The sequence below is a fragment of the Phaseolus vulgaris genome, chromosome 8 (genome assembly GCF_051622355.1).
Source record: "Phaseolus vulgaris cultivar YP4 chromosome 8, ASM5162235v1, whole genome shotgun sequence".
Taxonomy (NCBI): domain Eukaryota; kingdom Viridiplantae; phylum Streptophyta; class Magnoliopsida; order Fabales; family Fabaceae; genus Phaseolus; species Phaseolus vulgaris.
The window spans coordinates 35,792,594-35,806,396 of NC_143505.1; the positions used below are offsets into that span (position 1 = coordinate 35,792,594).

The window sequence follows — 13,803 nt, forward strand, 5'->3', positions numbered from 1 at the left end:
GGCCACTGATCTCCGCCACAAAGTGCAACAGCTTGCTCAAGAAAAGATCGAACTAGAGAGCAAGATTGTGCCTTACCGCGTCAAGGTGGCTGACCTAGAGGCTCTCATGAAGGCCGACGCCGTCAAGGTGCAAAAATTAGAGAAAAGGTCAGCCGAGCGAGAGACCCTCCTTGGGCAGGTGGAAAAGGCAAGGGACGACACCATAGTTGATCTCGCCAAGGCCAACGAAGAGAAGGGAAAGGTAACTGCTGAATTGGCCCAAGTGCAAGCGGAATCTAAGAAGGTTGCTGAAGACCTTCTCCAGGCTCAAGAGACCAACGAACAACTCAAGAAGCAGGTTGAAGAGCTGGAGCAACAGAATAAGGAGCTGAAAGAGAAAACTGAAGGTCTCAAGAAGCGGATTGAGGAACTTCAGAAGCAGATTGAAGAACTCAAGTTGAACTCTGCTCAAATTCTGGCTGCTGGATTCGAAGCTGCACGGGAACAATTTGCCTGCTTGTTCCCCGACCTGGATCTCAGCATGGTGTCGCTGGATAATGAAGTGGTGGATGGAAAAGTGGTGCCCGCCGAAGACTGATCAATTTAATTCATCCATCGCTTGCATACTCTCCCTTGCACTATAACTTGTAATAGACTTTATGTCCTTTCGTACATATGTTTTGAACTGATATTCACTGTTAATGACAAAGTCTACGTTTTTCCTCTTATGACTTCTTTAACTGCTTCAACTTTCCTTGCTTGCTTAATTCCAAAGAAAAGACTTAGGAAAACTGTAGGCACGATCTTTGACTTAACTGCTTCGAATCACCTCAACTTCGAATAATAATCACGTTTATCAACTCGTAACTTAAGGCAATAAACCTTAGCGTAAAAAGACTCCTCAAGCAACAAACTTTGACTCAGCTACTGGCTTAAACACTGCTTCACCCGATCTGCTCCATCAAAACGGGTCTTTTAACTTTTTCGCCTCTGTTTAAACTTTGGCGATCAGCTTCTTTCTGGCTTCACGCCTTGGCCATTGTTCTTTGATCTGGGGGTAGAGACGCCTTTCGGATCCTTCTCTACCTCCTTGTGCTTCAGAGCAAGAGACCGGGTGGCTAGGCGTTCTCTTCGAACCTACCTTAGCCATCCTCAGAACTTCTTCCACCCTCCACACCATACCTGAACTCGTTCGAGACGAGAAGGATTTTATCTTGCCTGAACTCGCTCATAGGCGAGAAGGTCTTTAACTCGCCTGAACTCGCGCATAGGCGAGGAGGTCTTTTACTCGCCTGAACTCGCTCACAGGCGAGAAGGTCTTTGAATCATGCCTCTACATTGCCCCAGGGGTTACACCTTCTCGCCCCCAGAAAGACGGAGGACTTTTACTTGCCTCTACATTGCCCCGGGGGTTACATCTTCTCGCCCCCAAAAACACTGAGGACTTTCACTTGCCTCTACATTGCCCCGGGGGTTACATCTTCTCGCCCCCAGAAACACTGAGGACTTTCACTTGCCTCTACATTGCTCCAGGGGTTACATCTTCTCGCCCCCAGAAACACTGAGGACTTTCACTCTTTCTCGCCTGCACTCGCTCGACGGCGAGGAGGTCTTTAACTTGCCTCAGGACGCGCGAGGGCGTTGAGGTCTTTTAACTGGTGCCTCCGATCGCCGAAAAACGATGAGGACTTAAAAACTTTAACTGATGCCTCCAATCGCCGAAAAACGATGAGGACTTAAAACTTTAACTGATGCCTCCAATCGCCGAAAAACGACGAGGACTTAAAACTTTAACTGATGCCTCCAATCGCCGAAAAACGATGGCGACTTCATCTTTAACCCGGTGATCGCCGGTTCTGGTATGCTGGAGATCGGAACACGCCAACTTAATAACTGGCGACTTCACGAGCCCCCCGACTTCCTTCCCTTCTGCCAACCTGGCGCCTCGTCAACACGCCTATACTGTAGCTTGATGCCACGTCATCACTTCCGACTACCAGGGCGGTACACCTATCACCTTAATTATTCCATTGGGCAAATTAGCATTGGCATGAGCAAATTCTATCCATAGAACACCCTTCACCTAGTGGCAATTTGGCTCAAGCGGATTCTATTTGGCTGAGTGAATTCCCTTTTCAACATGATTCCTCAAATCTGATAAGAAAATTGGCTTAAGCATTATGGTCGCTCAATGTTTGGTTTTGATTGAATTCAACCATTTAGGCTTCAACCATTGATTCCTCAAACAACAGATCTTCTGAAGAGGACTTGCCTCTTGTTACCATGCAAGTGCAATCAAAGGAATTCTTTTCATCAAAATAAAAATAAAATTAAAGCAAACTAAACTCAAAGAAATGTTAGTCTAATATAAAAATGTGAAAGTATACTTGTTATTTGAAGTTGATTGTTAGTTTCTTCTTTTTTTGCAACAAGTCAGACATGGATGTGCTTCTATGAATTCAAGATTTTAATCGCCTCTACCAAGATTTTGTACATCAATGTCTACATTACTTGTTTATATAGTCATCACATAAAATAGTAATCAATTAATCAAGAATTGAATGTTACTTTAAAATAAACTTAAGTTTCACGACCATGTTATATATCTCAAGCTTTTTCATTATGCATTGCAAACACGTCCATTCAAATTATTAATTTTTCACTCAACATTCCAACGACAAATTCCAACAAGCAGTTTAACATGGATTCTTGATACATCGGTGAAAGTTATAGGATTACTTAAGATGAACCTATCATTAGAGATATGGTTCATGATTCCAGTGAAGAGGAGGAGAAACACGAATGAATATCTTAGGAAGATGTTATATCGACATCATCTATGCAACAAGTTCAATTGTTCAGTCGACTAGGTCAAAACATTCAATTTGACTTCTCTGAACAGATGTGTTTCCATACAAAAGAGACTACTCTGACTACAATAAAGCAATATCACGTTGACTAGGATTACAAATGTGTGGTTCTGGAATCGAAGATAGACATATATGTAGTACGATGCATTTATTATGATGTGTGTTAATGGAAACTTCAGGCCTTTTCCAGTAAAATTCAACATCAATGGTAAATAAAAAAAAATAAATTTGAAGCACCTCGTACATTTTTGTAAAGTGTTATTTCTCATGATTAAATACATTTTTGTCAAGTGTTCTTTCTCATGATTAAATAGAGAGACAATTTTTCTAAATTTTATACTAATGATTAAATACATAGACAATTTTTCCTAAATTTTATTAAAAAAAATAAAACTCGTAATTAAAGTAAAATCGTGCCAAAGGTCCATAGCTTTGTAATGCACAAACAATTGAATTCATGTGATCTATGTAAATTTCATGTAATTAGAGTCATCTCATGGTGGCATGACTTCAATTCTAATTACAAAGACCTAAATTCATTATAACATGAAACAACTTCACTTAAAATTTCAAAAAGAAAAACATTACATTAAAAAAGTTGTAATCGGTTCACACAACTTCTTCATCAACATTAAAATTTATATGAATCAGAATTCACTACAGTTTAAACAAAATCGTTTCACGACTGACTCCCGTAGAATAAAATTTGTCATGTTAACCTAACTTATCAATTTATATAATTAAAAAAAAATGTCAATTTTGATAATAAAAGTTCCAAATTACACCCATTTTCGTAAAAATTTTCTAGATCTCACTTTTAACATCCAAACTTAACCAATCAATATCTTCTTACCTTATTATTTATACCAGTTCAAATGATGTTTAAATATATTATAATATCCTTAAACTATCCCAAATTGTTCGAGCCTGCAATCCTTGATACAGCAAGAAAAGATGCTTAGAAAGTTGATTCCTAGCTCAAAACCCAAAAAATTAAACAACCATATGTTAAAGCTTTGAATCACTAACCACTGCCAATTCAAAACATCAATGAAGAAAGGCTACATTTTTGGAAGTTCTAACAGCGCGAAAAGCTCAAGAAAAGAAGGAAGAGAAGGATTAGGATCTTCAGAAAAAGAATAAGATCTACCTTGTAAGCTTGAGCAACCAAGTGGAAGAGATGGTGAGAATTTTTTATAGCTCCATCTCTCCTTCTATCAATTTTGGCTCCTCTCTCTCTCTCACCGTTTGTGCATGTATTGTATCAAACATTTGTGCATGGTAAAAGATATTTAAATTACAAACTCATAAAATAGACTTTTACAACATATTTGTCCAAAATAATCAGATCTAAAAAATAGATAGGACATATCAAATTAAAAAAGGTTGTAATTTAAGTCAAATTTTTATTCAACTGATTTATCTTACAATTTAAATAGCCTTGTTTTGAATTTATAATTTATATATAAAATTATTATATTTAAAATTAAAATTAATTTCATTAATCTATTTGAAATTCTTAAAAATATATTTACTTTTTATTTTTATTTAAATTTATTTGTTTATTTTTAAAGTAAACGAAAATGACACATTGATTGAAATAAAGTCAGAATAGATAAAAAAAAATTATAACATGCTTAAAAAATGAATTGATACAGTTTTTTTATGCTGATCCAATAAGATGAATCAATTTTACTCCTCTGATATCATTTATATATAAAAGTAGAAGAAACTGCATACAGGGATCCTTGTATCAATTTTCAGCACTATAAAACATTATACACAGAGGAACTAAATCAGCACATCTTACAAAGTTCTAGGGCATTTAGTTACACAATTCACAATCCAACTAACTTTCTTATACAAAGTTCTCTATTAAAAAAAAAAAAATACCTCCCACAAAAATATCCATTGCCCACTTCATCTTCATCTCAAGTTCAGACTAGGATACTTGCATGATGGAAGAATATTTCCTCCTGAAATTTTATTTATTTATGTACCAGGAACAACAAGAAAAAAATGCCACCAATTTATACTGTGTATGATTTACCTATAGTAGTAAAGCTAAACTGCATAACTTGTAACCAAAATTCAGACATGATAGACCATGCCAACTTCTAAGATAGAAGCATGAGGGACACTTAGAGCATAAGTTGGTCCTCTAGAGTTTCTCCTTAAGAAATCATACCCATAGTTGATCACAAGTTTCTTTATCCAGCTTGATCCTCTCTTTGCTTTCACATATGAGTGACCCATTATGAATGCCATTCCTCCTTCCCTCGCTTGCATTAGTTCCTGCAACTCCTCTCTTGCACCCAAATCAATCAGTGGACTCTCTGGCAAAACAAACCTCACTCGCTTCCTAACTATTTCGGGAGACTTAACCACCCTCACTTCTAAGCTATCTTCAATCTGAGAAGAATTATTGTTGTTGTGATCATCTTCACACATCCTTATACCTTCAGAGTTTGATGCTGAGGTGCCAATAACTGTCATCTTTGTGTCGTCTTCAAAACTCTCAAATCCTGGGCCGGATTCAGAAGTATCTGACCGAATGAATTCTGCTATGCTACAAATAAGATCTTTCTCAAACTCAATATCATCCTTGTGAAAGTCCCGATAACCATACCGTGCTATGCATCTATACAACCTATATTCTTTTGGGCCAATTCTACCAACTAAGAATCTTTCCTCAGGTCTCACATGTGGCACTGGCACAGATTTAACGCAAAGGAAGATCACAACCTGATGAAAAGCTGGGAGATTGGTGACAAAATGAGAGAAAATAGCTGGGATCCCAGACACAAGCTCAGTGTGTATCAGGCCAATTCCCCTGACCCGCACAATTCCAAGAGTGGGGCCTAAACCAAGGAGCCAGTTGATGGACACCTTGTTTTGAACATCAAACTCATACTTCTTAAGTGTGCCATAGTGCCACACATACATGATAATAAGAAATATGAGGGAGAGGGCAATGGGTACCCAAGCTCCTTCAAGGAACTTGATCAGGGATGCAGAGAAGTATAGTGCTTCGATGGACCCAAAGAAGAATATGAAGCAAATGGCTAGGAAAATACTCTTATGCCAGCATAACACAATAACTAGAGACATTAGGCAAGTGGTGACCAGCATCACAGTTATGACAGCCAAGCCTGTTCATCCAAACAGTATCAAAATTAAAAGCCATTAAAAACAGTATCAGGATTTCTATACTTTTAATATACTGGTTTTTTTAAAATCAGAATAACACCGTGAGATATTAATCTCGAATCTGTTGAAAAATGCAAATGGACCGAACTAATCCTTTCGGGTATTTGAAATGATCTGATGTTTTCAGACCAATGTACATCATACTGATTCATTCCATCAAGTAGTAAGGAAAAAGTTGAACTACTGATGTCCACTCAATTTAACTACCAAAAGAGGAAAGGGAGTAAAGAGAAAAGAAAATTAGTTTAGAATACATATAAATTATGGTGTGCATCAGGAGAAAGCGTACCTGATGCGTTTCCCATGCGTTTTGTATCTCTAAATCCAATAGTAATAGCCAAGCAAAGTAGCATCAAACACCAGTTGATCTCTGGGATATAAATCTGGCCGTGTACCTTTGATGATGTATGAATGATCTTGACTTTGGGGAAGCATCCCATGGCAGAACATTGTTTGATTATTGAGAAAGTACCTGTAATGATAGCTTGACTTCCAACCACAGCTTGAAGTATGGCTATTGCAAGAACAGGCCATCTAATTTTCTCTAAAACAAATTCAAAAGGAAGAGTAAGCCAAATAGTCAAAGCTTAATCATTCTTTAAATATGTGCCCTTTGTGAGAAACATAGATCTTACCAGGTACAGATACGTAGAACCCAATTCGGTAATCACTTTCAATAGCATGATGCTTGGAAAGATAAGCAGCTTGTCCCATATATGCAAGAATTAGAGAAGGGTACACCACAAAGGTAAAAGCAATCTGCAGGTAAGTGGTTTTCTGTTAATGTAATTGATTATTTCCCTACAGCTTCTAATTGAGAAACATCCCCCAAAGCTTCATATTCATTAACAATCGAAAAACAATACAGTTGCATTACTAGCACATAAAGGAGAGGATTTCCCTACTCTATAAAATAGAGCATTTGAAAAAGTAGTAGAAAGATAATGAGAAGGTCAAGCATAAAAGGTACTGAATTACATTATCAATACATTGCATGAAGACAAGGGAATCTCAGAATTTATGGACAAACCAGCCACCAAAATCACTAACCCGTATTCTATTTAGTAATTTTTTTTACACAGGTGAAATCTAGCACTAACTTTTGACCTTAAGCGTTGGAAAATCATCCCATCGCAACACCCTTATAATAAGGAGGATGAAAACCTAGAACTTTGTCGAGGATTTATTAGCACATATGCATCTAATTGTGCTTTTGTCTATCTTTTGTAGGCTTTTTGTCCAATTAAGAGGTGACATTTGTCAACCTCTTATTTGAGAGGATCGTGAGTATGGAACATGTGACGCCACTTGTCACCTTGTTAATGGAGAGCTTTTAGGTTAGAATTCTTAGTTTAGACCTCCAAAACTCTTATAAATAGAAGTGCACATCTCTTGTGATTTTTAATTTGGAATTAGTATTGAAATGTTGTCCATTTTTGACCATTCTACTTGTTCGTAAGTTCTCCCCAGGTTAGTCTCTTTCAAGACTTAGTTTATACTCTTTCATAGTGAGTTGGTCTCACCTTTCACTCTCATAAATTTCTAACTCCACTTCAATTCATGGAAACTCCTCGTAAGTTTCTTTAATGCTTTCGCTCCTCAAATCTCCTTCATCATCCAAATAAGAAATTACAAAGATCGCTACTAGAAGACAAATATTTTCAATCATTAAGAGTTGACTTGTTTAAGTAGGAAAACGAAAAGTAATTATTCAGGGAACTTGATTTGTACAAATTATTTTAGAACCAAAAGAATTTCTTGATTTCTTGAATGAGGAATGTAAATTAAGAGTTTAGTTTCAATTTAGAAATGATGCTATCAACTTCAATTAGTATAAACTCTGATTATAATAATAGTTGTTTAGAACAATAACATATTTTATATCAGACAAACATCTTTTCCCTTCTAATATTCCCAGAGATAGTTTTGAAATCCAAATCTCCAAAGAATATTCCCCTCAAAAGTTTCAATTGTGCACCTTAATCGACAACTGCGAAAAGTGTCCTAGATCAGCAAACATAGCTTCAGAACCTGAAACACAAGAGGGAAAACATCAGAGGAAGTTAAAACATCTGTCAAAAACATATATAGCAGTTGTGAAGTACACTTACTATATACCTGTTATACATAGTAGAATTCCCCCTAAGGACATCCAACCTCCCATTTGAGTCTTCTTCAGAAATTTGAACATGTAGTATGGAGAGAGAGCCTCATAAACATGTGGGTTCCAATGTAAGATATTATACATACCAATACAGCTAATGCATAGTAGCCAGGTCAACACAACAGGAGCAAATAGAAACCCCACGCGATGTGTTCCATAATGTTGAAGCGCAAACAAAAATATCAGTATCACACAAGCAACTGGTACTTCAACATCTGCACAACCAATTATATTTCAGGAAATGCAGAATTATGTCTAGATATATAATAAGAAATTGAGTTACAAGTCTAACAGTAGATTGTGCCACCTAAAAACAACACACAAATATTAGAATCTATAAGATTGACTTGAACAAGTACATTCTGATTAGAAAATAGAGACCTTTATTACTCTAATGTATGGACCTCTTTGTTTGCCAGGATAACTAACTACTTTCGGTTCAGTCAACTTCTCAAGGTGCTGGACAATAATACTATACTTAAAACTGCCCAAGTGATTAATTTATGAAACAGGAGGTGGTTATCATTAACCAGTCTTAGAATATCTTAAAATATCCCCTCTTTTTAATGTTGTATTTCCAAAGGAAAAGGCAAATGTATAGTGATAATAGAATTGTTTGAATATAGACATATGACACTCTAGGGTTATAAAAAGAGTGTAAGATTATTACAATCAAGACCCACATGATTTAGATAGTCAGTAATATTCTCATGTAAAAAGCCAGTGACTAGTTAAATTTGAATTGGAATCCGAATTTTCAGAAACTGAAGAAGTATAGCAAAAATCAATTGACACACAGTCAACATATTCTGATTTCTGTGTGTTGAAAAGTTACTAATGCAACAACAAAGTATAAACTACAGTATGCTTTGAATGCATCTGGAAAAGGTTGAATAATGCTATGGAATGAGATCTATATACAACTGGCCATAAGTCATCCAATTGAAAGTATGCAGCTCAAGGTGAGAGAACATATTATTAAAGAAGACATACTATTAGTATTACCCTGTACCAAAAGCACAAACTTGCAAACATTTTATGGGAATCACAAATGACCATAGAAGAACAAATGGAAGTCCAGCAACTAAACCCAACTGATTTTAGTGTTTAAGACACTGCAACGATTATAGTACAGATAGAGTAAGTTTCAATTAAGTTGAAGAGTACCTGGATCATCATTACTTATTCAGAGTGGACCAGTATCCACTGTATATGACAAATTTACTAGTGTTCTTACCTAATTTTGTCATCCAATCAGATAATCACTTTACTGTTCCAGATTGATCCATAATGATTTATTTCAAAACCTTATCCATACCACACTGCTCTTTACCTCCAATCCTATGCTCATATCATATTCTAATGAAAGTTAATTAATAAAGAAATTACTGTTCTCAGTTCTTCTGTGCTAGCCTTAACCACAAACTTTATTATATATTCAATATTACCAAGTTGGCAGGGATTATTTATTTTAATATAAATTTTAGCATGACATTGATTTGACTTCGATCAAAACAAGGAAGTTGGCCCTGATTACATATTTATGGGACCCACAATAATGCATGCACTTGGAGGCATTTGGTTCTCCCTTTTTGTCCACTAACTTGTACGCTTTGCTATAGTTAACATAAAAAGGGAAGGCATTTAAAAGTTCAAATAAGTTTTATTGAATTAAACAAAAAAATATTGTCGTAGCTAACAACATTCATGATCAATATCTATTCAGCATATATGCCATTCAAAGAGCAAAAATCCTTTGCTCAAGTCAACAACAATAAATTGTGATGCAAGCATTAGAACTATTCTAAATGTTTAGTATCACAATTCTTGAGAAGATATTCCAGAGAATAGTTCCAGATGCCAAGCATTTTGCAATCTACTAATCAAAATTGAATTCTGAACTGATTAATCCAATTCAAATAGTATAATTATATATGTGTTTCCAATTGCAATATACAGTATTTGAAATTAAACTTCAAACCAACTTGCAGCTTATTAAAATTAAAATATATTTCTTCAATTAAATATTCAAGCCCTGTTGCATACTGCTCTCTCGTGTTCATTAGAGGCTAACCACAAACTAGACTTAAAATTGATCTCAAACAAAACATAATAGAAAGAGACTAAATGGATCAATTACTTGTATTCAGAAAGGAACTTACATCTATGCTGTTCTTTAGACATAGAAAGCTCCAAGCCTGATACGGCAGAGAAAACTGCATAATAACCAAAAACCAAATAATTCAGTCATCAAGAAGAACAACCATCACTGCATGTTAAAAACAATGCTTTAAAAATGGTCAAAGATTGCAGCATCATGGTTTCTTGGATCTCCCCAATTGCGGATTGCATTTGTCCACAATTTCCCGCTATGTGAAAGATTGCGAAGAAACCACGACCGCAGTTTTAAACCTTTGCCATGACCAAAACACAGAAAACATTGCAAACCCAGTACCAGAAATAGCAGGTGTAAGCACACCATCCCCAATAACCATGCAAGTCCCTATCAAAGCCAGAACAAGCAGCACCCTCTGCAGAACCTTGCGGTTCTCCAACACCGATTTCAACCCCAACCCAACATTCTTCTTATCCATTGGCACTGTTCCATCCTTGGTGTACTCAGTTAGCTCCTCGTCTGCAAGCTGAACATTAGGCAACAACCCCACCTGAGCATGCCTGCATAGCAGAGAGTATAGAGCAAAAGTCCCTCCTTCTCCATTGTCATCTGCTCTGAGCACAATGAAGACATACTTGAGGAGTGGAACCAGTGTGAGAGTCCAGAACACAAAAGACAACACTCCATATATCTCTTCATTGGTCTCTGAATGCTGAATGTCCTCAGCAAAAGTGCTTTTGTAAACATAAAGTGGGGAAGTACTTAAATCGCCATACACAACTCCCAAGCTCTGATAAGCCAATATTAATACTGTCTTCCATGATCCATCCTGCAAGGTGTGATGAGTGTTACGTAAAACATAATTTTTTTTTCACATATAATACTGAGAAGTATGCTCCAACATGCCATACCTTAACCGAGTTTTTGTAGATCACAGACTCCAGATCCATCAAGGAATGTCTCAGAAAAAAACAACCTTTAAATTTTTAATTTTGCTGAGATGGTCAAAGGAAAATGAATACCACCCTGATGAATCAACACCCTCCCCTGTTCAAGCTAGTCCATTCTAAGGATAATAAAAGTAGTTATGGCAAAGAAGAGAGTTTGGTACAACTCCTAATACTTTGTTTTCTCTTTCAAATATGTATTTTTTTTAAAAAAAAAAAACTATTTTCATGAAGAGGCTCAAATGCAGACAAAACAAGAACAAACAAACATAATAAAAAACACCAGCACCAACCAATTTAGATAATATAATAGTGGTGTGAGAATGAATCAGATTATTAGAATAAGAGAGAAAGAGAGAGCAGAGAAGAGGAGGCTGAGTTGGTGTTTTATTATACAGTTTTCATACTGTGTTTAGCAGTTTGGTTTAGAGGGAATATAATACAATAAGTTTTGAATATTATTCTAATGGGGTGTGTGTGTGAGGGAGAGAAAGAGAGAGAGAAAAAAAAAGATGGTGGTGCATCACATGAGTTGCATTTGAAGGAGGGTAAGAAACAGAGAAAGGGTTGCATCTAAACATGCACTTATTGGAACTCTTGAGTGACCTGACATAGCGCTGACCAAGTCTCAAGAGAAAGAGACAGTTCTATGTCTATCTCTTTCCCTCACACTCCTAATTATGGGGACGTTTCAGTTTCACAGCTGTTATCGCCTAGCTGTTACAAAACCTTCAATTAGGTCAAGGAATTTTAATCTTATCTTTTAAACCATTTTTATCATCACTAATGGTTTTCAACACAACATCATACTTAATAAAGCATTCAGTCAAATATCATGGACCAATGTTTTTATTGTTTATACTTTTAATCTTATTTAACAACTAAAAACTATATTTATATGATATATGTAAATACTATATTGTAGTTGTGTATATTGCAGAATAAATATTTATTTTAATTGTGATTTAATAAGAAAGTCTTTTATAACTTACTCGGAGAATTGTTTGAAATTAATATTTAAGAGAAAAAGAGATTTTTTAAATATTTATTTGAGAAGATGTGAAAAAGTATGAATTTTAAATTTTAACTATTCTAATTTATAATATAAAATTAAATTTTATTAAAAAATTAATTTAATGTATAAAACAAAGTTACAATGAATGCATAATACTAATATTTAATTATTAACATATAGAATAATTTTAAAATTATATTAATATATACAATTAATATTTTCTTTTAAATATGTCTAATGAATAATAATAATTAAAAAACCAAGTATAAATTTAATAATTGTATTAATATATATGAGAATTTTTTAATTAAATAATTATTTTTATATAAATGAGGATGTGTGAGATGAGATTAATATTATAATATCCGTTGACAACCCATTTCTACTAAAAGTTATGATATATATTTCGTATTTATTACCGTCAAACAAGTTTTTCCTCTTGTATTTACTCTTTTATTACATTTTATAATAGGATTTGACTACAATTTATCATCATGTAGGTGGTGTAATTATTTTCCATTTACTATAATAAAAATCTCAATAGATTTTATTAATTTGAAAAGAGAATTGAGTGTAACATTTAATAATAGCCTTTAGTATTGATAAGTAGTTAAGTTTTTATGATAGCGTTTAATACTAGTTTATTCTAAAGATTATGTTTAAAATATTTATATCAATTATTTCAAAATCAATTTCTAAATTAATTTCTTTTACTAAAGCTCTTTAAAGAAAAAAAAATGTTACCACTAATTTGAGCACGTATTATCTTAAAATAATTAGTAATTGCGTTTTAATATTGAATGTGGCATTATTTAATAATTTTGTTTTATATAATTATATACTATATGTAACAATAACAATAATAATGAATAGTTAACTTTTATAATAACATTAATACTAGTATGTAGTCAAAAGTTTTTCTTAAGTATAGCCAAATAATATATTTAAACTATTTAAATAATTTTTTCAAAGTAAACTTTTAATTAATTTATCAAGTTTAACTCATTAAATTAAACTTGAATTTTGAAAAAAAAAATATTCTTATTCTAAAGCTCCATCAGAACGTTTACACTTATTTTAACACATTATTTTAGGAAAATATTTATGTAAGTGAGTAAGATTGTTAAATTTATTTTTTTATCTTATTATTTTATTTATTATATATAAAACAATGTAAGCGGATTTGATAAACATATGAAAGATCCTCTCTATGTTTCATAATATATGTTGATTTAAACTAGTGTGAAATGGTATGAAGATTTGTGGATCACGGTTATAATATAATATGATATAAACATAAATAGATAATAAGAGAGTAATTGGAAATGATTTAGTGAGAATCAATGTACATTTAAATAAGACAACAAAGAGGTGTAATTGCGAAAATGAAAAGAAAGTAAAAATCTAAATCTCCAAATAGTGTATTCTAATTTATGATATAATTAAATATTATTCAAATTATTATAATTAATTTAATACATAAAAGGAGAATATTTAGAATA

General features: G+C 34.1%; 1 protein-coding gene across 2 annotated transcripts; it reads right to left on the bottom strand.

The window, feature by feature from the left end:
• Positions 1–4,531: 4,531 nt before the first annotated feature.
• LOC137824053 (potassium transporter 8) lies at positions 4,532–11,937 on the bottom strand. 2 transcript variants are annotated; one of them, XM_068629483.2, is made up of 8 exons: positions 11,251–11,937; positions 10,679–11,168; positions 10,386–10,439; positions 8,178–8,438; positions 8,038–8,090; positions 6,695–6,818; positions 6,349–6,603; positions 4,532–6,001 (listed from the first exon to the last, which is right to left on the bottom strand). In XM_068629483.2, exons 1-8 carry the CDS (start codon positions 11,287–11,289, stop codon positions 4,941–4,943), a joined length of 2,337 nt encoding a protein of 778 aa, XP_068485584.1. In that variant the 5' UTR covers positions 11,290–11,937; the 3' UTR covers positions 4,532–4,940. The 2 variants fall into 2 exon arrangements, with proteins under 2 accessions (XP_068485584.1, XP_090150014.1); XM_090293888.1 differs by lacking the exons at positions 10,386–10,439; positions 10,679–11,168; positions 11,251–11,937 and adding an exon at positions 9,229–9,376.
• Between the last annotated feature and the right edge of the window lie 1,866 nt (positions 11,938–13,803).